The 27,841-nt window shown below is 44.3% G+C and overlaps 1 protein-coding gene across 4 annotated transcripts in view; it reads right to left on the reverse strand.

Annotated features, from left to right (window-relative positions):
• NRBP1 (nuclear receptor binding protein 1) overlaps nucleotides 1-27,841 on the reverse strand; it is a 1,787,342-nt gene that overhangs the window by 1,482,810 nt on the left and 276,691 nt on the right. For all 4 annotated transcript variants that reach the window (XM_044061499.1, XM_044061500.1, XM_044061497.1 and 1 more), the window contains exon 4: nucleotides 3,065-3,166. In XM_044061499.1, the coding sequence (XP_043917434.1) occupies nucleotides 3,065-3,166 (102 nt within the window). The remainder of the gene's footprint in view (nucleotides 1-3,064; nucleotides 3,167-27,841) is intronic.

The raw sequence follows: 27,841 nt of genomic DNA on the forward strand, positions 1-27,841 counted from the left end.
GTCATTTGACCATCACATGGAAACTCACCATGACTGTTCACCGACACAAAAAGAAAAGCTTTTCTGACAACAGTAAATATACAGATCTAAGTTGCAGGGGTGGAAATAAAAGTTGGACTTCCTAAATGCAGGATTTTAAAGAAAAGAAAAAAAAAATAGAAGAATTTTAATTTATGCAGCAGAAGCAGAAACCCAAGCAAGGGCTCATCAAGAATGCCTCCCAATCTGCAAGACCTAAATGGCTGGAAAATGTGCCTTGCAGCAAAAAAGAAATGAGTGTACATTTAGTTACAAACCATGTCAAAATAAAAGGGAGAAAACAGGGCAATCGAAAGACTATGCAATACATGCAGTATTGCAGTGAGGCATTTCTGCCTAGAAGTGGAGAGATCATGTATATGAAATTCATAACAGGAAATTTCAGGTTCACATCATCTCCTTCCAAACTTACAGACAGAGAAGTCAATCAAGCAATGTACAAAAGAGTTTCCTGTGAGATCCCAAAAGACTAAGTTTACCATTACATTACAAGCATCCGGTTATAGTCACAACCTTATTACTTAAGAAAAACACCCCCAATTTGCTATCAAAACCCAGCCAATTGTCTCATTCCTTCCACCCAGAGGATGAATTTATATGGTCCATTTCTTTATCTATGCTACTGATGAGGCATTACACGAGGTAAAATTGAGATCATTGAAGGTTCACTTAATAAAGCAGTTGACATCACACAAGTAATTAGCTTTGTGTAAATGCAAAATAATACAAGTTATACACAGCAGCTGCATTGTCACTGTCATGGGACAAAAAGCCACTGAAAAAATAGTTTAACACAGCTGTTACTCCTGCTGCATAGCATTGCAAACAACAACAGTGACAACATAAGGTATTAAAATTAGCCCATCCTAGTCTGAATTGTTGACAAGAGTCCAGCAGAGGTGAAGATACTGGCAGAAAATGGAAGCTCACGCTTCACATTTTTGAACCATTAGAACATTTACTTTATACCAGACAATAAAGAACATCCATAAGAAAACTGTTGCATGCATTTTAACTTTTTGATCACATCAGCAAAAAATGCTCCAGTAACCTGATCAATATTAGTGTCCTATAAAAAAGCAAAAGGCTACAACTAGTAGTGACCATGCCAAATGAAGTGCGATAACATAAGTCACTATGCAGTTTGCCGTACTACTTTGACTGGTTCTGTGGCATACAAGGTTAAGGCCGCTAACTACAACAAGGATGACTAAAACTTGATTAGTGGCCCAAGCACTTCACAGAAAAGCTGGGGTGGGTAGAGTGAACAACATGTCATCTCACCCATTCAAGGGGGAAGGTGCAGTAATTCCTGGTCATCCATATGTTACACTGCAAAAGAGGGCTTCAACAGAGACTGCTGACTAAAGGAAGATGGCTTGGCTTCCCAAGCTGAAGGCAAGGGTGCGGGAACACACATGTGCCATAGGAGAGCACTAGAAGCCCTACAGTGCCTGACTGCATGTCCACCACCAGAAGGTGGTGTTAGAGGCATAGGAAAAGTGCTTCCACTGCCTCTGCCCAAGAATGAAGCAAGCAGCTGACTGGAGGGACAGCCTGTTAACTACAGTTACAGAGACCAGTCGCTTTTGGATTCCCAGCTTAGAAAACAAGCCACAGTCATCTATCTGATGGAACTGGTGTCCTAGTTGCAAGTCAGAATTAAAACCAGCAAAACTGAAAAGGTGGTATGAAGGGGGAATCTTCCCAGGGAACAAGGTGTTAAGAGGGTGCAGTCCTAAAGTGCAGTTCCTGAATTCTTCCTTCTGTACTGGCATTTCTGAATGCCAGCACAGAAAAAAACTTCAAAGCATTAGCTCTTTGTGTAGGGTAAGCTGTAGCAACTGGCTTGTTAAGGTTTAAAATGTAACAAATGTTTTAATTTTTTTTCCTTCACTGAAGAGCTGGTACTCTGTGCAGAGAGGGGTAAGTATATGGCTAGCCAGTAAACAGGGAAGGCATATTTTTTGCAGCAGCAGAGAGGGGGCATGTGCCTCGGGGAAATAAACTGCCCCTCATGAAGAGCTGTGGCAGGGAGGAGGCATTTGCATGAATTTCAGGGTTGACTTTTTTATTTTGTTGTTATTGCATTTAAAATGAAATGCTGGAGAGTCAGGGTGTCACTTTGGAAGGCAGCCCTCAGTGCTGTAAAAGCCAGCTACACCTCTATGAGGATATCTCACCTACAGACCCCATATTCAAGAAGGTGACAAGGTAAGCAGGAGTTAAACAGCTGGCAATTCCCTCAGAAGAGAACGGGTCACGCCTAACTGGGTTGTGGCTTAAAGGTCAGCAGGCACTGATGTAAAGCACACTAACAGTCACTCATAAATAAAATGAATATGAGAGAGAATTCCATATGAATGCAATTGGCTCCAAAGACTGGTCATTAACTCTCCTGAAAACCATGGATGCAAAACACTTCCTCCACACCTCCAGAAAAATTAAGGAACCTTTAGGAAAACTAAATGCAGTTCATCATCATGGCTAGGAAGAATAAACTTCCATAACCTTGAAGAGAATCTCTCTCAGCCCCCCTGACTTGTGCAGAACTGGATATTAGCACCCTCAGAAAATATGTCAGCAAGGCAACATAATCTTACTTTTAGAGTTTAGCACCAAGTAAACCAAAAAACACTGCAAGATGGAATACAAAAGAAAAATCCACAATATTCTGCAAGTACAAAACATCCTGGTCAGTTGATTCTTCCAAATTGAAATTAATCACATTATTTTTTGCAACGCTTTTAACAGAAATAAAATCAGTCATGGTAAAAATGAAACCGGACTTCACTTCCTCTTCAATCACCATTCCATAGCTCAAAAAGGCTTCAAATATGTATTAATGCATTTCAAACTACAATCTAGGTCTTGTGTTATAGCTGATAAAAGTGTTCACATTTTCCTTATAATGCATTTTTATGATGTCAAAAAAACCCTGTGAATGAACACTACTTATAATAATAAACAAAGTAAAATTATTTAGCATTTTCCAAAATCACAGGCGGCCAACTATTCCACTTACCCTAGCTTTATTTTCTTTAACATCAGCCCAGTACTTGTGGAATTTCACAATGTTCAGATGTTCAAGCTGGATAAGATTGTCAAAAACAGCTTTAACTTTTTCCTAAAGAGAAAAGAAAAGCTTAATTGAGTTTATTAATTACAAAAAAAAAAAAAAAAAGAACTGAAACATTAACAGTTAATCATTCATGCCACAAAGCCTACCATCAGTATGTAATGTCTTCAGTGCTTTCCAAAAGTACAGTTGTGTACACTTACCATAAATGTAGATGTTGGAGTGTATTCACTGTTGCAGTCATCACACTTAGGTTATCTGCCTGCAGATAGCCCTCAGTCGGCCCAAATACCAGAGTCTTGGGATTTCTGCGACGGATGCCGTCGCCTCTTCTATGATGTCAGGTCGTCGGGGGTATGAAACATGCAGCAGATGCCATTACATCAATTTTTCTTGCCCCAGATGTCAGGATCCCCAAAATTGGAAGCTATTACATGGTGTGGAACACCTCCAGTAAAAAGTAAATACCCCTGCCATAAAACAATGGCCATAAAGACGATAGGTAGAAAGGATAGAGAAAGCCAGCAGGAAAGGAAAGGCAGGAAAACCAGGACTGCAACAGCGAATACACGAACATCTACATTTATGATAAGTGTACACAACTGTACTATGTTCTTTGTGATTCACTGTTGCAGTCATCACACTTGGGTTGATTCCCAAAGGTGAGGAAGGGTGGAGGCAGGCCTCGTAAGACTGTTGTGGCAAATCCAGCTCTGGATTTAGAAAACATAGGTAATTGGTAATGTTTGGTGAAGGTGTGTACAGAACTCCAGGTTGCAGCTTCCAGGATGTCCCTGGTAGGGACTACCCTAAGAAATGCTGTAGAAGTTGAAGAAGCTCTAGTGGAATGAGTTCTGATTCCGAGGGATAGATTTTCCATGGTGCTTGTAGCAGAAATGGATGCAGTGTGCTATCCATTTGGAAATAGTTTGCTTCAAAATGACTTTGCCCTCTGCCCCTGTAGCAAAGCTGACTAGCAGCTGGTCAGATTTTCTGAAAGGCTTAGTCCTGTCAAGGTAGAACCTGAGCTGTCTGTGCACGTCCAAGGAGTGCAGGATCCTTTATTCTGAGAATTAGGGAAAAAGGTTGGCAAATGGATGTATTGGTTTAAAGCCACACTGGATACCACCTTCGGCATAAAGGATGGGTTAGTCCTGAGGGAAACCCTGTCACCATGGAAAATAATGAAGGGCTTCACCACAATTAGTGTCTGTAGAACAGACACTCTTCTTGCTGAAGTAATAGCTAGAAGTAAGGCCGTTTTCCAAGAGAGGAATTTTAACTTTGCTGAAGCAGCAGGTTTAAAAGGGGGAATTGGGAGCTTCTCAAGTACAAAGTTATGGTCCCAGGCCGGGGTGGGAGCTCTCCTAGGGGCCTTAAATTGTTAGCTCCTCTCAGGAACTGGATGATGACAGGGTGAGAAAAGACAGGTGGCTCAGTATTATAATGAGCTGAGATGGCAGAGGCATGAATCTTAATGGATGAGAAGGATAGGCCTCTGCGGAGCAGCTCTGCTAGGTAACCACGGATTTGAGGTAAGGTGGGCACAGCTGTGTCCTTTCCTTGAGACAGACTCCAAGAACAATATCTTTTCCACTTTTCAGCATAGGATTTCTTAGTACTAGGGCTTCTGGCCTCAAGGATGACATCTAGCACCTGCTTGCTGAGGGATGCTGGTGGTGTATTCAGGGAATAAGCCAGGCTGCAAGGTTTAGAGTTTGCAGCTGTGAATGCAAAATCTGTCCCTCCTGCTGAGACAGCAGGGAAGGTGTCTGATGTAGATGCCAGGGTGGCACTGCTGTCAAATTGTGTAGGAGTGGGTACCAGTGCTGGCATGGACAGTCTGGTGCAATAAGGATTGCCCTTGGCCTGTCCTGTTTGATCTTTAGTACTTTTGAGAGGAGGGGCAGAGGAGGAAAGGCATAAACTGAGAGGTTTTCCCATGTAAAGGATAGGGCATCCACTTTTCCAGGCTCTGCTGTGAGGGTTCCTGGTGCAATATTTGCTCAATTGGTGGTTTTGGGGGGACGCAAAAAGGTCCACCTCTGGTGTTCCCCACCTCTGAGTTACAAGTTTGAATGAGTTGGGTTCCAGTTTCCACTCATGAGGGTCCAGTAGATTTCTGCTTAAGTCGTCTGCCAGTGAATTTTGCTTGCCTGACAGGAATTGAGCTTGTAGGTGCACTTGGTTGCTCACGGCTGTGTTCCACAGGGCCATCGCTGACCTGCAGAGTGTGTAAGAATGTGCACCCCCCTGCTTGTTTATGTACCATATAACTGTGGTGTTGTCTGCCTTTATCAGGCACTGTCCTGGAAGAATAAAGTACTTGCAGGCTGTCAGAGCATTCTGTACAGCTAGCAGCTCTTTTTGATTGATATAAGGGAATTTGGAGCTTCATTTGCCTGCCATGTGAGCCCCCCATGCATAGTCTGATGCATCTGTTGTCAGGGTTTGGGCAGCGAGGGGTTGAGTGAAAGGAAGCCCCTTGTTGTGGTTGTATGCCTCTGCCCACCAAAGGAACTCTGCCCTTAGACAAGGTATGATAGGAATTCACTGTTTCCAGGTCCTGAGAATGTTGACACCAGAGACTTTCTAAAGTGCCACTGAAGTTTCCTCATTTAAAGTACCACTGAAGTTTCCTCATATGAAGTCTTGCATATGGAATTAGCAGAATGCATGAGGCCATGAACCCTAGGGCTTGCAGTATTTTCCTTGCAGATAGTTGGGTTTTGGTAGCCATTAGTTTGAAATAGTTTGTCAAATGGACCTGCTTTTCTGGAGTGAGGAATGCCATCTGGGAGGCGGTGTTCAAGCTTGCTCCCAAGGAATACAATTTGTTGGCTGGGCACCAGTTGTGATTTCTTTATGTCGATGGTATATCCCAGCGAAGTTAGAAGTCTTTCTACAAATGACAGGTGCTGAAGTAGCAATTCCTGACTGTCCGCCTGAATCAGGCAATCGTCCAAGTATGGGTAAATTTAAATATTTCTCTGCCTGTAGTATGCAATGGCTGGAGCCTGGCACTTTGTGAATACTCTGGGCACAGTAGATAAGCCAAAGGGCAGTGCAGAGAACTGACAGTTCATAGAGCCTGCCCTGAAACGTAGACATTTCCTGCAAGACTCCCTTATGGGGATGTGCAGATAAGCTTCTTTTAAGTCTATGGTGACTAACCAGGCATCCTTGGCTAGCAAGAAGCTGTTGCAGTGTAAGCATTTTGAATTTTGGGACCACCAGAAAGGAGTCAAGAAATGATAGATCCAGGATAGGTCGCCAAGAGCTGTCTTTTCTGGGCACCAGGAACAGTCTGGAGTATAAACCCTGTCCCCTTTGTTCCACTGGAACAGGCTGAATAGCCCTGATATGGAGAAGGGAAAGTACTTGCTTTTGAGCCTCTGCCCACTACTTTGGAGGAAGGTCTGGCAACCCGCTTGGGGTTGGCACCGAGTGGAAGTAGAATCTGTATCCCTGGGATACAATGTTTAGAATCCATCAGTCCTGAGTAATGGACATCCAGTTTTTTTGCATGAAGGGTGAGTTTTCCTCCTAGGGGTGCAAGTACTTGGGCATGGCTGGGAAGGATAACTGGAAAGCCATTGTGAACTTTTTCCATAAGGGGGTGGCTTACCACTCTGTTTTTGAGGTGGGAACACTCCATTGTTTACATCTCTGCATAACCTGAGACTGTAGTCTTGGGGGTCTGTTTCCCCTGGGTTTGGACTAAGAAGGCCTGGGAGGGACAATGCCTATTGAATCTAGTGGCTGCACCTGTAAGAAATATTTGACAGTTTGCATAGATTTAGCTTTATCTTCCATCTTTTTAAGAACTTCTGCTTTTGTGCCAAACGATCCTGATTTAATGGAGCATCTAGTAATTTTGCTTTGACATGGTCTGGCAAGACTTGTTCCTTCAGCCAAGCATGCCTTCTCAGTACAGACCCAGTGACAGCAGCCCTGCAAGATGCTTCTAGGGCATCAAACCCACACTGCAGAGTACGTTTCCTAACTTGGTTTGCAGAATGTATTAACTCTTGTAAATATTTATTTTTCTGTACAATCTGGTAGTAACACCATGTTTTGTAATTAGTTCCATAATATGCTGCTGGTACTTCAACATGTGAAACTGGCATTTCAAAGCCCTGATGGCAAAGAATTGCAGATGTATATACCTTCTTACCCCATTAGTCTAGACCTCTAGACTCCCTGTCTGAAGGGTAGGGTTTTTGGCTAGAGTAGCCTTAATGCCTTTAGGTCCCTAGGAAATGGTCTCTGGATCCGCAGTAGGATTCTTAAAGAGAAATTTGAGAGAGTCAGGTACTCTGTAGTACCTGTCAAGTTTTCTAGGAGTTGGTGGTAAAGTGTCAGAAGTAAGACTGGATTCCATGAAGACATCATCTACAATATCCAGGACAGAGGGTATAGCTAGAGGCCTGTGCTGAGGCAAATCTAAAAATCCCCACCCCCACCCCCCGAGTCTCTTTTTGGACTGAGGACAGTCCTGGTATTCCCAGCGGAAATGCTCTCTCAAGGTATGCAAGGTTTCACCAAAAGAAAAATCCCCTGGAAGGGAGGCAGAGAGAATGGATTCCTCTGCGTCTAAATCCTCATAGGTAGATAAGGGTATGTCCTGGTAATCAGAAGGGTCAGAGTCATCGAACTTCTGGTCTGTAGAATCAGAAGGAAATTCAGTTCTTTGTCTTTTAGCAGGGGAAGGCTGGTTTCCCCTAAATTAGAGTAATAAGGTCTTCAGCCATTTTAAGCATTTGTTTTTGTGGCATGGGGGCTTGAGCACGCGCTTTGGACGTCAGTTTTCTAGGCATAGTGCGAACTCTGGGCCTGAGAAACTCTGCAGTTTTAGTTAAAAAAGAAGTTGTCTGTTTAACACGAATATCGGTAGGTCGGAATACACCCTCAGAAGCTGGTGCATGCACAGCAGCTCCGGACCCATCCAAGGTAGAAACATCCGCAGGTTCCATAGTAAAAGATGCATTTCATGGCATACTGGACTCAAGGCCTATGAATCTGTAGAAGTGGGCATCAAGGCTGCAAAGGCGCCTCACTGAGTAAAGGCAGACTGGCGACTAGCTTAACGGAAGCGTCGGCAGTTGTTGATCTATGCGGACTGTCTCTGTCTTTGTGCTTTTTCAGAAGATCAGTAGTTGGATTGCTTACCGAAGCCATTTCGGAATACGGAGAACAAGAGCGAAAGAATTTAGCTACAAAAATAGCCCGACGACGAGTTAAAAAAGGCACAAAATCGACAGCGAGGGATGTTGAGGTCTGGGCCTAAGCAGGTGACGCAGTAAGAATGAAAATCTCTAAGAGGTATTTGCTTTCCACAGTCAAGACAATTGTTAACTTTTTCTGACATCGGTTAGAGCAAGAAAAAAGAATCCCCAACGGGGTACTTAGCTTTAGAAGACTTAAAGTTTGAAACGTGAAAAACAAAAAATTTCTGGTAGCGGCCGACCGGCACTTGCGAACTGTTTCTGCTTCGGGCTCCTTCTCAGCAAGAAAGGCTGATGTAATGTTGTCGGCTGCATGTTTTATACCCCTGACAACCTGACATCATGGAAGAGGTGACAGCATCAGACGCAGAAATCCCAAGACTCTGGTATTCGGGCTGACTGACAGCTACCTGCAGGCAGACAACCCAAGTGTGATGACTGCAACAGTGAAACACGAAGAACATCTCCTGTTCTGCGTAGAGCGAGTTAAAGGTTATGAAGCAGAAGTACTACTACAAGATTAGACATTTACGACAATTGACAATAATGCAATGACTGCTTGCTCTTCCCACTAACCTAGTGCTATTAGTATTCAGTGACAGAACATCAAGAATAAACTAGGCAAACAAAGAAGCAAAATGAACAGCATGTTTTATTCCCAATTCTCCTGTGTTATGCATTCTGTCCCAGAATGGCCATCTCTAATGCAGGCATCTGCAATGGCAAGGGATAAATGCAGGCAAACAGGAGGCCTTAAATGCCAGGTTTAAACATATATTATCAAATGCCCACCACAGACAAAATTGTGTGAAGTACTCAAAAAGTACAGTTGTGTACCTACCATTAATGTAAATGTTACGAGTGTATTCACTGTTGCAGTCATTACACTTGGGGTTGTCCTGCTGGCAGGCTACCCGCAGTCGACCTGAATTCCAAAGTCCTGGTCCGGCATCAGTTGCTGTCGCCTCTTCCCCGACGTCAGTGCGCCAGGGGTATAAAAGATGCAGCAGACGCCATTTTCTTCAGTTTTTCTTGCCCCAGATGTCAGGTGCCCCCAAAAGAGTAGGCTAAAAATTCTGCTCATAAAAAAGCATGCACTAACATAAACATTACCTTCATCTACAAGCAAATACATCACATAGGTTGTGTAGAATAGAGAAGTACAGATAAGTCCCAGCAATGAAAGGGGGATGGAGGGAGGGTAACCTGGACTGCAACAGTGAATACACTCGAACATTTACATTTATGGTAGGTACACAACTGTACTATGTTCATCGTGTTTCACTGTTGCAGTCATTACACTTGGGTTGAATCCCAAAGCTGAGGTTGGGTGGCTGGGCCCAGATAGAATTAGGAGTGGCTATGAGGCCCTGCAGAACTGCAGTGGCGAAGCCTGCTCTGGATTTAGAGTAAAGAGGTAAGTGGTAGTGCTTTGTAAAAGTGTGCACTGAAGTCCAAGTTGCAACCTCCAAAATATCCTTGGTTGGTACTCCTCTGAGGAAGGCTGCTGAAGTGGCTGCTGCTCTGGTTGAATGTGGCCTAATGCCCTTAGGCACTGATTTGCCATGTTGTCAATAGCAGAAACGAATGCAGTGGCCTATCCATTTTGAAATATTCTGCTTTGAAATAGCTTTTCCTTGTGATTCTGCAGCATATGCCACTAAGAGTTGCTCAGTCTTTCTGAAGGCTTTAGTTTTGTCCAAGTTGAAGCGTAGCTGTCTGCGTATGTCCAAAGAATGCAGAAGTCTCTCCCCCTTATTCTGTGGGTTTGGAAAAAAGGTAGGTAAATGAATGGTTTGGTTAAGAGCCACACTGGACACTACCTTAGGCATAAATGTTGGGTTTGTCCTTAGAGAAACCCTGTCCGGATGGAAAATAATAAAAGGTTCCACAGCCATTAGTGCCTGTAACTCAGACACTTCTTGCTGAGGTTATTGCTAGGAGCACAGCTGTTTTCCATGATAAGTATTTTAACTCAGCTGTATTGGCTGGCTCGGCAGTGTGAGTTTTTCCAAGACAAAATTGAGGTCCCATGCAGGTGCTGGAGCTCTCCTTGGAGGTCTTATGTTTTTGGCCCCTCTGAGGTACTGCCTTAGCAGCAGATGTGAAAAAATAGGTAGATCCATATTGTAATGAGCTGAAATGGCAGAGGCATGGATCTTAATTGATGAAGAAGGATAGGCCTTTGTCCAGCATCTCATTTAGGTACTGTAAAATCTGAGGAATATTTGGTACAAGCGTGTCCATTCCTTGTGCCTGGTTCCAAGCGCAGAATTTCTTCCATTTTTCTGTATAAGATTTTCTGGTGCTGGGCCTCCTGGCCTCCAAAATAACATCCATAACTGCTTTAGAGAGGTGTGTTCTGAATGGTTAAATTATCAGCCATGCAGCCAGATTTAGGATTCTGAGTAGGCTGTGCAGGATCTGATTGTTTTGTTGGGTCAGCAAATGAGGAATTTGGGGTGATGTCCAGGCTGGGCCTTGAGACAAGCTCCTTAGGACTGGGTACCAGTGCTGGCGTGGCCAGTCTGGGGCAATCAATATAATTTTTGGCTTCTCGTCTGACCTTTAGGAGTACCTTGGGGAGGAGTGGCAGTGGAGGAAAGGCATATACTGTAAGGGTTTTTCAGCTGAATGATAGGGCATCCACTTTCCATGCTTGTTTGTTATAAGTCCTTGTGCAGAATCTCTGTAGTTGGCAGTTGTGTGGGGAGGCAAATAGATCTATGTCTGGGCATCCCCATTTCCTTGTTATCATGCTGAAGATTTGTGGATCTAGTTTCCACTCGTGAGGATCCTTGAGATTTCTGCTTACGTTCGTCTGCCAGAGTATTTGTCTTTCCTGGCAGGAATTGTGCTTGCAGGTGTACTTGATAAGTCAATGCTGTGTTCCACAAAGTCATGGCTTGTCTGCAGAGGGGGTAGGAATGTGTGCCTCTCTGCTTGTTTATGTACCACATGACTGTAGTATTGTCAGTCTTTACCAGCAGTTGTCCTGGATGAAGTAGATCCTTGAAGGCTGTCAGGGCAGTCTGAACAGCTAGCATCTCTTTTTGATTGATATAAAGATGCATTTGGCTTGCTGGCCATGCTCCCTGAATACATTTTCCTGCCATGTGCCCCCCCCCCCCAGGCATAATCTGATGCATCTGTTGTTAGTGTTTGCCTGGCCGTGGGTAGAGTGAATGGCTGTCCCTTGTTGTGGTGACAGGCCTGTGCCCACCATCGAAACTCCTGTTGCAGGCAGGGAATGAGGGTAATTAATGTTTCCAAGCTCTGGCAATGTTGAGTCCAAACACTTGTTAGATACCATTGTAGTTTCCTCATATGCAGTCTTGCATATGGAATTAGTAGAATGCAGGAAGCCATGAAGCCCAAAGCCTGCAGAATTTTACTTGCAGATAACTGGGTCTTTGTTGCCAACATTTCGAAGTAAGAAGTCAGTTGCCTTTGTTTGTCTGGCATGAGATAAGCCATCTGGGCAGTTGTATTTAAGCTTGCACCCAGGAATATTATCTCTTGAGAGGGTACTAGTTTTGATTTATTTTCATTTACCCTGTACCCTAGGCAAATTAGTAATCTTTTTACAAATGCCAGATGCTTCAGCAGAATGTCTGTTCTCTGCTTGAATAAGGCAGTCATCCAAGTAAGGGTATAATTGAATTCCTCTGTCTGCAGAAAGCAATTACTGGTGCCAGGCATTTTGTGAAGACCCTGGGCGCAGTAGATAAGCCAAAGGGCAGTGCAGAGAATTGGTAGTGCATTGATCCAGCTGTGAATCTGAGGTATCGTATGCAATTTTGTCTGACTGGGACATGCAGGTATGCCTCTTTTAGGTCCAAAGTTACAAACCAAGCCTTCTTGCCCAGCATGGGCAGAAGCTGCTGCAGAGTCAACATTTTGAATTTTGGAACGTCCAGAAAAGTGTTTAGAATAGACAGGTCCAGTATTGGTCTCCAGGCTTTGTCCTTTCTGGGTACTAGGAAAAGTCTTGAGTAAAATCCTTGTCCCTGCTCTTGCTGTGGTACTCATGTCCATGAGGGATGTAACCTTTTGGCAGCGTGTGAAAGTGGAACCTGTAGCCCTGGGACACTATATTCAAGACCCATTTGTCTTGGGTGATTATATGGCAATTTTGTGAAAAAAAGTGCTAGTTTTCCCCCTAAGGAAGCTGCCAAAAAATAAGTGCTTGGCATTGGCAGAGGAAAGTCATTGGGACTGTTCTATATGGCTGTGATTGGTCTTCTCTGCTTTTGGAGGTAGAAGCACCCCATTGTTTAGGTCTCTATGAGCCTTGGGGCTGGGATCTGCCTCTAGGGCGTCTGTATCTGCATCTTTGTGGCCTGTCTGACACTGGAAAGGACCAATTCTTTGAAGGCCAGTTCCTGCTAAATCTGGGTGGTTGTACCTGTAAGAAATCCTTAACTGTCTGCATAGATTTCGCTTTATCCTCCATTTTCTTCAACATCTCTTCTGCCTTAACACCGAAGTATCATGCTGTAAAGGAGCATCCAATAATTATGCTTTAACATGATCAAGCAGTTTTTGCTCCTTTAACCAAGCATGCCTTCTAACGACAGTACCCGTAACAGCGGCCCTGCATGAGGCCTCCAGTGAATCAAAACCACATTGCAAAGCATGTTTTCCCACTTGTTCAGCTGCATGCAATAAATCCTGCATTTCCTTGTTATCTGCACATTCAGAATTTGTCAACATTTTCTGTTTTAGCAGTGACAGTAAATATTGCTGATATTTAAGCATATGAAACTGACAATTTAAAGCCCTTACAGCCAAGGAAACTTTTTTCCCCCATCTGTCCAGAGCCCTAGAATCCCTATCAGAGGGGACAGGGTTTTTCGCAGTGGAAGCCTTGACCCCTGTGGGACCCTGAGATATAGTTTCTGGGTCAGCAGCAGGGTTTTTATATAGAAATTTGTGGGAATCTGGAACCCTGTAGTATCTGTCTGGCTTAACCGGTGCAGGGGGTAAAGAATCAAGAGACAGGCTGGACTCTGAAAATACATCATCTACTATGTGTAGAACAGGTGGAATAACAAGAGGTCTGTGCTGAGGTAGTAAAAGAAAGTCTCTGAGACTTTTCTTGGATTCTGAGTAATCTTGGCTCTCCCAGTGAAAGTGCTCCCTCATGGTGTGAAGGGTTTCCCCAAAAGAATAATCCTCAGGGGGAGAGGCTGAAGGAATAGACTCTTCAGCATCAGAATCCTCATAGAGAGGAAGGGAGTATCCCTGTTTAGAAGAAGAATCAGAGGAAATGGAAACCTGATCTGAAGATTCATATTCTTTCTCTTGCCTAGGCCTCTTATCTGGAGAGGGATGGGAACCCCTGATCAAAGTAATTAGGTCTTCGGCCATTTTAAGCATCTGTTTTTTAGGCATGGAAGTCTGTGCAGGAGAATGCTGCACTTGTTTCTTTGTCTTTAGAGCTGCTTTAGTCTTTGCCTTTGAAGCTGAGGTTGGCTTAACGTATAACTGTGTAGGTCTGAAAACACCCTCAGAAGCCCATGCCTGCTCAGCGGCTCCGGACCCATCTGAGGGAATAGTTTCCAAATGTCCAATACCTTGAGTATCCAGAGACCTAGTTGGCTCCACGTGGAAGTCTGAAGTGGCCTGTGGCTCTGAGGTAGTGGGCGTCAGGGGCTGCAAAAGCACCTCACTGAGAACCGGCGACTGGCCTAGCGGAGGCCTCGTCGTCGGTTTTGGACCTCGGATGCCTGTCCTTTTCCTTGCGATTTTTATAAACTCTGGTTGTCAGCTGTTCTGACGGCATTATATAATTAAATCTTCGGCCAAAGTAATGAAAGGCAAAATCGAACAGATGCTTAATAGTGCGTTGGTTAAATCTAGCACAAAACCGACAGCTAGCAACGTAGTGGTCATGGCCTAGGCAAGGAATACAGTAAGAATGAAAATCCTTATGAGGTATTTGCTTCCCAGAAGAAATATAATTGTTAACTTTTTCTGACATCGGACTGGAGCAAGACAAAAGTTTCCCCAACGGGGTACTTAGCTTTAATGAAGACTTCGGATCTGAAATTCAAATTTGAAAATCTCGGGAGTCGGCCGACCGGCACTTGCGAACTGCTTTTGCTTCGGGCACCGTGTGGCAAGAAATACTTAAGAAAATGACGTTGGCTACATATTTTATACCCCTGGTGGACTGACGTCAGGGAAGAGGCGACGGCAACAGACGCCGGACCAGGACTTTGGAATTCAGGCCGACTGCGGGTAGCCTGCCAGCAGGATAACCCCTAGTGTAATGACTGCAACAGTGAAACACTATGAACATCAGCAGATGCTTGATTTCCTGCCCTTTTTTGCTATAGTACACGTGGACCAGAGTCTCTGCATTTGACACAAACTTCATAGAGTACTGACTTGTATGCTATGCCATGTTTTTAGAGTACGCAGCCGTAACATGGCAACAGACGCAAGTATAAAGGTAACGGCAGGAAACAGACCAAGTAAAAAGCCAGTGACTTTTACTGCCTACTCATTTTCAGTACAAATACACAAAACTCAGAAAATGGCACCTAATAAGGGTAGTGAATTTAGCAACTGTTTATTAATCCATAACAAGCTTGGTGAAACACTGCATTATTGTATAATTAGGGCATTTCAACTTCTGTTAAATGCTTGCTTGAATTTTACCCATTTTGAAAAGTACTTTGACACTAAGCACTAAAATTATAGTTATGTACTTACCATAAACTTGGCATCTCTGTTACCTGTAGTCATCCTTCATCACGTTAGGGTCTTGGATCCAATATAGGATCCAAACTGGCATACTCAAAACACAGCTTAGCTGAAGCTCCTCCCCTCCCATAATGCTCTGCTGCCCTACACTCCCTCAGATCTGATTTGCATAAGGAAGGAAGACAGACAAAAGTATTTAAATAAAACAGAACCCCCAAATCCAACCAATCTTCCAGGAAGGGGGCTGGAGGGTGGGATCATCATGAATAGTGACTACAGATAACACAGATGCCAAGTTATGTTAAGTACATGACTATAAATCTGATATCATCTAGTCACCATTCCTCACATTAAAGTCAGAATCCAGCTACCTAAATCCTGGGAGGTCTCAAGAAAGGACATGCCGAAGAACCATGGAGCCAAATGAAGCCCTTCCTCTGGAAACCAAATCCAACTTATAGTGGGAAATGAAAGTGTGGGGAGAAGACCACATTGCTGCTGCACAAACGTCATCTAAAGATTGACTATCTGCAAAGGCAGTGGAAGTAAAAACTGCCCTGGTAGAATGAGCCTCCACTGGTGTAGCCAAGGAAATACCTTCTGAAGAATAAATAAAGGAAATGCACTGCGAAATTGGAAACCGTGACTTTCGAAATACCTCTGCCTTTTCTATTCAAACAGAAGGCGACAAATAGTTGGTCTGAATGCCTAAATTCTCGCGTTCTATGTAAATAGAATCGAAGTTGACAATGAACGTTCAATGTGTGCAGAATATATTTCCCTTTATTGGAATAGTTAGGAAAAAATACTGGGAGATGAATACTTTGATTGAGGTTCGCTGGTAAGGCAACTTTAGGCATGAAAAATGGATCCGGTTTCAAAAGACACCCCATCCTTGTGGAAAACCAAGTAAGGCGGCTTGACATTAAGAGCTTGCAACACCGAAACTCTCTCTGCCTAAGTTATTGCCACTAAAAAGGCAGTCTTCCAGGAAAGAAATATAATATCACATGAAGCCGCTGGCTCAAAGGGTGGTTTTGTCAAAACCTGCAGGACCAAAGTCAGATCCCATGGGGAGAAGGGGTTTTTACAGGAGGCCGTAATAGAAAAACCTCTTTTAAAAAGGCCTTGCAGAGGTGCACAGAAAAGGCAGAATTACCACAAAGGTGAAAATTCGAAATCGCTGCCAACTGTACCTTGACAGTGGAAAAACTAGCCCCTTCCTTAAAGAGAGAAGTCAAAAAGAGAAGTATTTCAGGAATAGGGGCAGAGAAGGGGTCTAAATTCCTATTCTTTGCCCAAACTGAAAACCTCTTCCATTTACTGGAAGAGGATGGATGCCTCAAATGAGACCATAGGAGGGGGAAACCACACCTGCCGAGGCCAAAAGGGGGCAATGAGGATCAGTTGACTCTTGAGGCATCTGGCTTTCTTAAGTACTCTGGGAATTAAGAGGTAATGGAGGAAAGGCATACAGGAGACCCGGAGGCCAATCATGGGTGAGCGCATCTCTGGGGCATTCCACCTCTGGGCGGATCAATGCAAAGAAATTGCTGCATTTGTGGTGGAGAGGAAATGCAAACAGATTGCAGCTTGGATAACCCCACCGACAGAAGATCTGTTGAGCCATCACTGGGTTCAAGGACCACTCATGAGGAGTCAATATAGCCCTGCTCAATTTGTCCGCCAACACATTGGATGCTCCGGGAATGTGCATTGCAATGAGAAAGCACCCCATGGCAATCCCAGACCATCATGGCCTCACGACACAGCATATAAAACATGTGCCTCCATGCTTGTTTATACACCACACAACAGCCATGTTTGTCTGATATAACCGCAATCGTTCCCTGAGGGAACCAGTCTTTAAACGCTTGTAACGACAAAATGACTGCCCTCATCTCCAGAACGCTGATGTGCAGTTTGGTCTCTGATGGCTACCATGTCCCTTGCATAGTCTGTCCCTGGAAATGCCCCCACCCCAGGAAGGTAGTGTCCGAGGTGACTGATGCCACAGAAGTCGGAGGAACGAAAGGCCTGCCCGCCTGAAGATCTGATGAACAAATCCACCATGAAAGATGCTTGCAACACACCAAGGTGAGCCGAATGGGAAAGGATAGCGGATGCAGCAACGCTGACATCTGAACTGCAGGGGTCCACTGAAGGACCCTCATATGGTACCGAGCCATCGGTACCAAATAAATGGCAGCCGCCATCAATCCTAGAACCCTGAGAATGAGTAAGGCCAGAGGACAGGTTAGCTCCAGCAAGACCCGAACTTGGTCACTAATAAGCGACACTCGAAGTAAGGCTGCGACCTGAGAGGTGGTATCCAGAGTGCATATGAACTCCAGCTTTTGGGTTGGAATCAAAGTGGAATTCGCCATGTTCACTGTAATGCCCAGCAGAAGGAACAGGGAAAGTATGGTGTGAATATTGTCCAGTAGGTGATGCCTTGTAGGGGCCATCAGGAGCCAATCGTCCAAACAGGGAAAAACTTGGATTCCTTGCAGCCGAAGATGCTGCTACCACCACCATGCATTTGGCGAACACCTGGGGGACTGAGGTGAGACAAAAGGGCAGGGCCCGGAACTGAAAATCATCAACTCCCAAGCAAAAGCGGAGAAACCTCTTGAACAGTCTATCCATTTTTATATGGTAGTATGCGTCCTAGAGGTCCACTGAGCATATCCAGTTGTTGCTGTGCAAGAGAGGCACAATCGACTGCACAGTGACTATCCAAAACCTCAACTTCTGCACAAACTGGTTCATGCGACTGAGATCCAAGACAGGACATAGGCCTCTCGTTTTCTTTGGAACTAAAAAGAAGTGGGAGTAAGTTCCGGATCCTCACTGTCCTGCAGGGACCTGTTGAATGGCTCTTTTCTGAAGAAGGTTTACAATCTCCTGTCTGGCTGCCTCTTCCTGATTGGGTGGCATGTCCAGAAGAGGACTGAACTTTGGGAGAATTTCGGAAAAGGGAATGCAATAACCCCTGGATATAATTGCTAGCACCCACCGATCGTTTGTAACACTTGCCAGGCTAGTGGGTGCAACGATAACCGACAGACTGCTTCCAGGGACGGACAGTCGGGCAACGCCTCTGGGACGATGCAAACGTTTCTCAGAGAAGGATTCCCTGGAACCTTGGTTCTGCGGGCCTCCTCTGCCCCTGGGGCGATGTCTACCATTGAAATATTTTCCCCGTCCCCTGGAAGAGGAATCCTCCTGAACATCTTGAATGGGAGACTGTGCCTTCCTGAACCACATTTTCTTACTCCCCTTCTGGGTCTTGGAAAAGGACCTCTGAGGGGCAGAAAACCTGATCCTAACGGCCGACAAGGTCTTCCCCTCCTGTTCACTGTGGGTCAAATTCTGTATCACAGTGGGACCAAAGTGTGTGGAACCATCAAAGGGGGCATTAACAAAAGACATCTTGATTGCCCCTGGAAACCCGGTCAAACTGAGCCAGGCACAATGCCTAATTGCTATATCTTAGCCCGCCACCCATGAGGACCCTTCTGCAGCATTGGAAATTAGCCTCATGGACAATTTCGCAACTGAATGAAGGATTGTCAGCTTTGGAGAAACTACCCTGAATTCCTCCCACCCAGAGAAGAAAGCAGATAGTTCCTTTATCAAATCCTTCTGGAGACGGGTGAAATGTGCAAGTTAACTTAATGCTCGCAGGCTAAAAGCAGCCGAGGTGAACACCCACTTTCCAAATCTGTCCCTAGACCTTGATTCACAATTGGGCAGATGGACAGAAGAACTCTGCTCTGAAAATTCCTTTTTGGCAGCAGTGGCCACCACAATAGCATCAACTGGGACCGCTTTGGACTAAAAGGTTCAAGCTGATGGAGGCCTCGGAAACTTGTCCGCTTTCTTAGACACTGGCTCCAAGGTATCTGGCTCCTTCCAAGCCCTGCTGGCCACAAGATCAATTTGAGGATTAGCAGGGGGGGACATCCAGGAGGTAGATGGGCCTGTACTGAAAGCCTCCAGAAATACCGCTTCCTCCAAGGACGGGGGTTGGGTAGACCAACCACCCCTGGCTTTGAGGATCTCAAGTATGTCTTCAAAGGAGGCATCCTCCGGCGGTGATCTCAGGGACCCGCCTCCCCCTCATCAGCATCCATATCCTCGGTAAAGAACTCCACAGGGGAGTCAAGATGTCTCCTCTTACAAATCCTCTTCTTAGGAACTTCCTCTGGCGGGGGGTGGCGGGGAAGACTCAGAAGAGGAGGGGCCCCTGGAGGCGAAGTCGGATGGGCTGACCGGAAGCAGGATGACACAAGCCACTCAGATACTGGGGCTGGGTAGGATGACTGTGTGCGGGAGAGGCAGCTCTAATAGCAGAGAAAGATCTTTTGGCAGCCCGGAAAGCGGAAGGACTAGAAGAGGTCCCATCCCCCTCTCCCACCAATACAACCCTAGCAGAAGAGAAGGTGGACCCCACCAGGCCCGCCATTCCACCGGACAGCACCGGACCAGAGCTGTCGAAGGCCGCGGCGCCCAGAGGAAGAGACCAGTCTTAAAAGACCAGGCCCAAATCCAACCCCATCGACCCCAGCTCAACAGGCCCGACCGGCCTGATGGTCTGTTTCAGGAAACAGAAACAGTACCAACCACCAATCCCGTCAGGGAAGGACCCAAATTGGGCCCCAGAGCTCCCCTAGCCTCCGCTCAAACAGTCACTGAGAATCCAAGCCACTGATCAGATGAGGAGCGATCAAAGGGGGGAGAGGGAGATTGGATTCCCAGATCTGTGGGCCGGGGAAGCCAGAAGCCCCAACTTCACCTGAGCTTTCAGAAAGGCCTGCATCATCCTGTCCATTTCCAAAGGGAGGGCACTCCTGGAAGATCGGGAAGATATGGAGGACCTGCTGGGAGAGTCGCGCCTGGAGTCAGAATGTCATCTCTTGCATTCTCTAGAATGAGATCTACCCAGAGAGGACAGAACCTGCTTTGAAGACAATGAATCCAAAGGGAGATCCTCCACTACATTTAGGTTCATAGGTAGGTACTAGGCTATCTGCCCAAAGGCATTTATAAGCCTAGCCGGAATGCGTCGGCGTTCGCCGCCCCCTTAGATTAGTTCCCTGCAACTCTGTCCAGCAGAGCCAATGAAGTGATCCCTGGGGTAAACTTTTCATTTCCCATCCACACGTCAAGGTTCCTCCTGAAGCGCGTTGGCGAGGAGCTCTGCCTAATGTAGAATGAAATATTGTTCCAGAGCATGGGAAGTCTCTGGGACAGGAATCTATCCCTCCAGCACGTCCTATCTATTGTTGTGGTGAGGTTTTGATCCCTGGAGCGTGTGGCTCGAGGGGAAATGTTTTTTTTTTAGGTGAAGCAAATCCATCAATTCTGGGTTGGACATGGCCTTGTATGTCAGGGAGAGATCACCTCTGAGTAGGTGGTATGCAACTGAGTACAGCTGGAGTTTCTTCAGTCGAGCAGCATAGGGCATCTGCTTGAGGCCAGTGATCTTTTCTGATTAGGTGGTCCATATAGAAGGATTTTCTAACCACTTTGGCAATGTGATTATCAAAGGAGAGGTTACTATCTACTTGGGTCCCCAGATCCCTTATTACGTCTTCTGTATTTAGGGGGCTACCACCTATGTGATAGTTTGTGGGTACTTCGTTTTTTCCAAAGGGGATGACTATGCACTTTTTGGGATTTAACTTGAGGCCATGGTTTTGACACCAGGTATCAATCTCAGTGAGACCCTTTTGGAGGATGTCTGTCAGCCAGAGAGTCAATTATAGCCCCTAGTTTGCAGTCGTCTGCGAACTTCGTCAGCCATAGTCCTCCTGTACTTGCCTGTTCCTCTGAGAAGTATATGCTGAACAGGAGGGGTCCTAGGACTGAGCCCTGGGGAATGCCACTTGTAACCCGTTTAGAGTCAGACCTAGCTCCCGCAACTCTTACCATGTGGGTTCTGTCCATGAGCCAGTTGGCAACCCATCTCATGATGTAGGGGTTTATGTTCAGGCTGGTGAGCTTGTCTATAATACCTGAGTGGGGAATGGTATCGAAGGCCTTTGCGAGGTCTAGGTAGGCTGTGTGGACCACCTTTCCCTCGTCTATAGCCTTGGTAACAGTCTCAAAGAAGTCTACCAGGTTTAGGAGACATGATCTGCCCTTAAAGCCGAACTAGGTAGGGTCTAGTGTTTGGAGGTTCCCAATGTCACTGTTAATGAAATACACAATGATGCGCTCTATAGCTTTGCAGACCAAGCTAGTCAGGCTTAAAGGGCGATAGTTCCCGGGGTCCGTTGTGGCTCCACCTTTGTGGTAAGGAACAACTGTTGCTGTGTGCCACTCTGTGGGCCCATAGCTTGTGGAGAGGCCGAGTTTAAACAGCGTGCTTAGGTGAGGGGTTAGTTCATCTTTGAGCTTGTGTAGGATGCAGCCTGGGACACCATCCAGTCCCATTGATGCTGTGTTTTTGGCTTTGAAGAGGGCTGTTTTAACCAGAGTGTCTGTGATTTCAGGGCCACTACATTCTTCTGATATAGTTATGGGCCCTTTTGGGGGTGAAGTTTGCACTGAACCTGTCTGCCAGGATGTTTGCTACATCGGTCGGTTCAGTGTATTTTGTACCATTCTGCACCAACTCAGAGCAGATCTGAGAATTGCCACTTAGATTCTTGACATAGCTAAAGAATGCCTTGTGGTTATCTTTGGCTCCGGCACGACTCTCAAATCCGACCGAATTGGAACAGAATTCAGCAAAGGATCCGAAATAACACTGCTCGAATCTCTCATATCTAAAAGGGTCAGATCCTTCGGTACAGTGCCCACCCTCGGATCCAAAGGTCTGGAGACAAAATTCTTGGATCCGTGACAGGAAACCAAAGGTACCGAATCCGAGGGCTTTGGGCCCAAACCCTTGGATCCAGGAGTGGACTCCCTGGACGATCTGGGACCCGAAGATCTTGGATCCAAAACTGCCCTGGCTGGAGCCGGATCCGAAGACCTAGGATCCAACAGCCTGGGACGCTTGGTCAGGGCTTCCTCCAAGGAAAGCTTATTTCTAGCCCCAGAAGAGCACGCCTTGGCCGGGGAACTAGTGACCAAGGGGACTCCCTTTGACCAAGCCTTTAATAAGGAGCTTGTTGCAATGGTCGACCAAAGTCCTCGGGTTGAAAGTGGCACAAATACTGCATTCCACCTCGAGGCATCATCTCGGTCGCCACCGAGACAGTAGAGGCACTCCTCGTGCGAGTCGGAAATAGGCATTTTCTGCTCACAAGAGGAGCACCTTTTAAAGCCTAAAGGTTTATCTGACATAATTGAACCGAAGTTAAAAAACAAGCCAAAGTTCCAAAAACCGATAAGACCATCCAAAACACTCAAGCAAAAAGAACAACTTAAATCTAACCACTACATACACACCACAGAAACTAGCCCGAGACACAAAACTCCGAGAAAGGGACAGGAAAAAAAGGGTAAGAATCGACCGGGAGGGGATATTTAAGAAGAGATCTACTAACTCTACAACTCAAAAAAAAAAAAAAAAAAAAAACAGGAAATTTAAGAAACCTTACAAAATAAACACTTACACGAAGAGAAGCTGAGCAATCTGCGTCTGACTGAGCGGCAAACGAGATCTGAGAGTGTAGGGCAGCTGAGCATTATGGAAGGGGAGGAGCTAGAGCTAAGCTGGAGGGGAGGAGCTTGAGCTAAGCTGTGTTCCGAGTATGCCGGCTCAGATCCAATATCAGATCCAAGACCCTAACATGAGGAATGGTGACTAGATAACATCAGATTAAAAGTTGAGTTAAAACCTTTTTCGTGGTATGATTAGGCAGCTTGAATATAGTACACAATGTGCTTCCAATGGAGAGACAGCAATAAACTGTGAACAGACTTACAGCATCACAAACATCCAAAGCAGAAACCAATCTGCATACCATCAAAGTAGCAGCTCTGTTAAAAAGATATTAAAACTACTTAATGATTTAACTGTAATTCAAAATCATCCCCTTCAAATGCAGGTGTAGCAACAGCAAGACTAGGTACTTTGCTATACACAGAGTTTTCTCAAACGACAAACAGCAAGGAAATTAACAGGTAGGCATCCTTAATGTCCATACAACTGAAAGGCATCTTTCTACAGATAAAACTAACATCCTAGAGGTTTCTGTTTTTATAAGCTTATTTAGATTTGAGAAGTCCCGGTTGGGTCTCTAACATATTTGTTACGAACCAAGAAAAATCTCGTCCAAATCTTTTCAGTTTTCTTCTCCCAGAACTGTTAACCGTGCCTGAAAATGTACACTTTTTGCATAAAATGTACTTTTCAGCGTATTTTGGCTATTTTGGTGTAAAGAGAGATGATGCCTGAGATTAAACAACTACAAAGTCCACAGTGTCCCCCCATGATACCAGTTCTTTTATCCACTGATATATTATTTGCTTCCAGTACATTTCAAATATGGTTCCCACTTGTAATGCAAATGTCAGGCCACGGGATAAGGAACGCAAGATCCAACTTTTACCTGCAAGACAAATGACACACACACTTCAAAGATGGTGCTACCAGTAACATTCTTTGCAGAAAGACTACTTTTTTGCAAGATAATTTGTTTAATTTTTTTTTTTAAACAAGAAACATCTTTATTGAATTACCACTCGACAAATGCAATCAGACATTTATACAAATGAAAACAGACAGTGTGGACATATTTTCAGTTCCAAACATTATACATCACATATAACGTTCAATACAGTCATTGTCATTCAAACATTACATAGCTCATTCAATTTTTGCCTTCCCTTAAAACTCATTCCTTCTCCAAAACATTACTCTACATGTACTGTTCCAACAATTCCTATTTTTCTTGGTAGTTTTCTCCTACCTTTTTCTAAAAATCCCAATTCCAGTTCTTTTATCTCCGTTACTATATTAGCTATTTCTAGTAAAATCGGTTTAGACTAATTTCCATTTTATAGTACCCGTTTTTTTGGCAGCCACCAGAATTAAACTCAACAAGGCCTTACTATGTTTAGGCAATTCTGATTCTGTATCACAGCTCAAAAAAAGTATTTCCTTAGATACACCAATTTGCTCACTCAGTATTTCTGAAATAGTAGACTGCAAGGAATTTTTTAAGCCTGTCCAATGATTAAACTCAAAAAATATATGTCCCCAGTTACCTCTTTCTTGCCCATCACACCTCCAACATTTGTAAAACTACCAGATGAAAATTTATTTGGAGTCTACTTGGAGTATAAAAATACCTATGTAAGCACTTCCATGCAAAAATCCCAACATTCTAAATTTTGCTGCATATTTGGCAGCCATACATATATCCTCCCATTAATTTTTGTGAATTGCTTACACAATCTCTTTTCTCAATTGTTTCTAATCTCTTCCGAAGATTCCTATAGTCATCACTGCAGTATTTTGTATGCCCTACTAATCACCACCTTTTTAACACCAGTTTCTGTTCTAGATTCTACTAAAAACTCTGTTTTTTCACTTAGGATTCTCCTATTCCTTTTTCTTTGCCTATACTCCGATATCAATCCTGGACAGGGAAGGCAATCTCTGGCCTGCAGTCCTAATGTATTATTGGCCTTTTCACATTCTATTACCTTTCCCTCTATTCATTATCTGAACTTCTGCTGTTTTTTTCTCAACAAGAATGTCATCTTATGTTCTGCACAATTTTACCTTTCTGAATTTATTATGGAGAATTGCTTAAATCGGACTTGAAAAGATAAAACCTGTATAAACTGGCATGCTTTTTTGGGTTTAAATTTCAGTGGAGGAATACGTTTAAATGCCTGCATCTCTTCTTATGAAACAACCAAAGGCAGCAGCTTGAAAGGAAGCTTTACTTCACATCCACACTCAACCATACATGATCCCACTTCATTAGCATTTGAGTCGGATTCTCTTTTCAGGGAAACAATCTAATAACCCATGGTGAAGTCGCCTATTTGTTTGAAGATTTCAGACCAGTGCTGAGCTATACAAGTCTGGTAACTAGCCGCTCCAGTACGCAGAATGGGAGAAGTAGATCCTTGCTTTCTGTGTTACAGGATAAAGTTCTCAACTAAGGGGTAACAGCAGTTACATTTTGGGATTCAAACTTTGTAGAAGGATGGTCATCCACCATGTTATAATGATGGTTATGAAGCTTGAACCTAACAGGTAGGTGTTTTAGTAATTGATGGCATGGTATCCATCTTTCCCTTATCCCACTTCATAAGGGACAGCAAAGAATGAAATCAGTGAATGGAGGTACAAACACTCCAGGCTAATGAAGCTTCAAGAGACTTGCAAATTTGTTTTGAGGTAGAAAGTTTTTTAGAAAACAATTTTAAAAAATGTTCCTTCAGTAACACAAGCATGGTGATACACTGGTTAAGCTCTTTGCCTCACATACCCAAGATATTGGATTCAAACCTGAATTCTGGTTAAATGTCCACCTGGAGTGTGCATGTACATTTCTTCCCTGCCTGCATGAGTTTTCTGGGATTACTTTGGATTCATCCCAGCCACCCCCAAAAAAATAGGGAGGCTTACTCGTTCCTCAGTATATACATTTATTCTTACCTTATAGCCAGAACTGCAGATAAAAAGGGTCTAAGTTAGACTACTTAACTAATGAACAAAGCAATAATACTACCTAATGAAAAAATCTTCCGGAATGGAACCAAAGGTAAACAAAATTCATCTGGTCTTCTGTACAAAAGCTCAAAAGGCAAACACATTTGATCATAGTAGTCACTTCATAATCTCCTAAACACAAGAATTTGAAGACAGAAGTATGTGATTACACATTCTATCTCTGCTGTTTTTCTATACAGTTTTTAGGCCCCTGTGCCTAGCCATCATCAAAATCAACTTGCCACTGCTACTCATGACTTTCGCCCATCACCAGGGTGACAGCAATCCATGACATGGCCATCACTGAAGCAGCCATGAGAGGTATTTTGTGCTGTTGCCAGCATCACAACAAAGATATGTTTAAATCTTAACCCCACCTCTGACTAGGGGAAAAACGACTTGCGTCTCCATGACAGCCACTATGCCCTCATGTGAGCTCATGCTTCAGTGCACCAACAAAGAAGGGTGCTGCACAGATGCTTGGAAGCCAAATAAATGTGTGCCCATCATGTATCAAGACCCCTCCTCAAAATAGCCCATTCCACCCTCCCACGTCCCAGAATAAACAAACTCACCCTCCCCTTGGCAGCTCCACCACGTGCCAGAGACTTAAAATGAGTCTCTTACCCAAGTCACCATCCGGGCTTCATCACTCTATGCCATTGGAATGGTGTCATTTTTGTAGATGTTACCACATAAAGACTGCTCTATGAAGCTCAGTGCATATTTACACAACCAAAATAAGTTTGTAAATTCCCTTCACAAGAGATAAAGCACACTAATGTCTCCAATGTCTAGCAGTCAGATGCTTAGCCATCTACAACCTAGTCTCTAAAGTGCACATAAAAGCAGAATTTTAAACAGCATGGATTTGTGGTGCAGACACACTATGCCCTGACCAAGACCAAATCAACCAGTGTTCTATTACCAGTCCTTGCACTGAAGGTGCCAAGCAGGGAGGGGGAGAAGTGAAGGGGAGTAACCTGCGCATAGGGGTTTGCATACACTCGGGAGCAGACACTGGTGAGATTTCCTTTATAGAGTAAGTGATGTGATGGGAGGAACAAGGCAGCTTGAAGGCAGCACCCTTTGCACAAGTGAGAGCATGTCACATGCCCCCCCCCATCCCACCCATGCATCGCCTAGTGACAGTGATTATGGCCAGATAGAAGAAAAAAACCTTCGAACTATCTCTTGTAAATTTTCTGTCCTTTCCTGTTGTACATTCCTCCTTGCAAATGAGGCTTTAAGAACTGAAGTGTGAATTTGAAGGCAAATCAGCAATTTACAGGACTTATTTACTTTTATTTATTTACTCTTCATTGACCAGGTCAGTCCCAGTGGGCCAGTGTCTTCTGGGCAGACTCGAGGCAGGATTCATACTGACTAGGGAAAATTTGGCCAAAGCACTGGGGAATTTTCCCTAATCTCTGGAGCCACTAGGTGGCTGCAGAGGACTGCTACTGCAGTATTGGGAACACCAAAAGTGGAAGTGCAGTGCTTGAAAGAAGACAGACAGGGATACCAAAAAAAGTCAGAGGAGACAGAAAAAAAAAAGAGGAGATGGTGTTAAAGGAATTTGATGGTGGAGGGATGGAAATGCCACTGCTATTTGAATTAATGAATAAAGGTGAAATGAAGGCTAGAAAGAGAGCATGTGATGGTGCAGAGAGTGGAAGGACCAAACAAAATAGACTGCTTACAGAACTTGAGAATGAAAAGGTCTGGCACTGTTGAAAGAAAGAAGATTAGGAGGTCGGCTCAGTCAGTGGAGATGCTGTTTTTAAGGGTACACCATTGCAACCGGGTGGTATGCATGCTAAAAGAAAAACATTCTGATATTGCTGCTCCAGTCTGAGAATAAAGAAGAAATAGAATGGAAGTAAAAAAAAAAAAAAAAACTGTTACAAGAAAATTAAAACAAAATCTAACAAAAGCATTAACAGGTATGAAATTGTGGAGTACGTTATTTTACCATTAGATTTCAAGTTAGAAGAGGGAAAGGAAAAAACAAACCAATATGGTGATCCACATGCATAAATGAACGACATAATATTGAGGAAAAACTCATTAGAATGCATAGCAAAACTAAAGTTCCACAAATCAAAGTGAACATCAGAGTTACCAAAGGTAGTAAAAAATACTATC

The sequence above is a fragment of the Protopterus annectens genome, chromosome 2.part0 (genome assembly GCF_019279795.1).
Source record: "Protopterus annectens isolate FY-2018-M chromosome 2.part0, PAN1.0, whole genome shotgun sequence".
Lineage (NCBI taxonomy): Eukaryota > Metazoa > Chordata > Ceratodontiformes > Protopteridae > Protopterus > Protopterus annectens.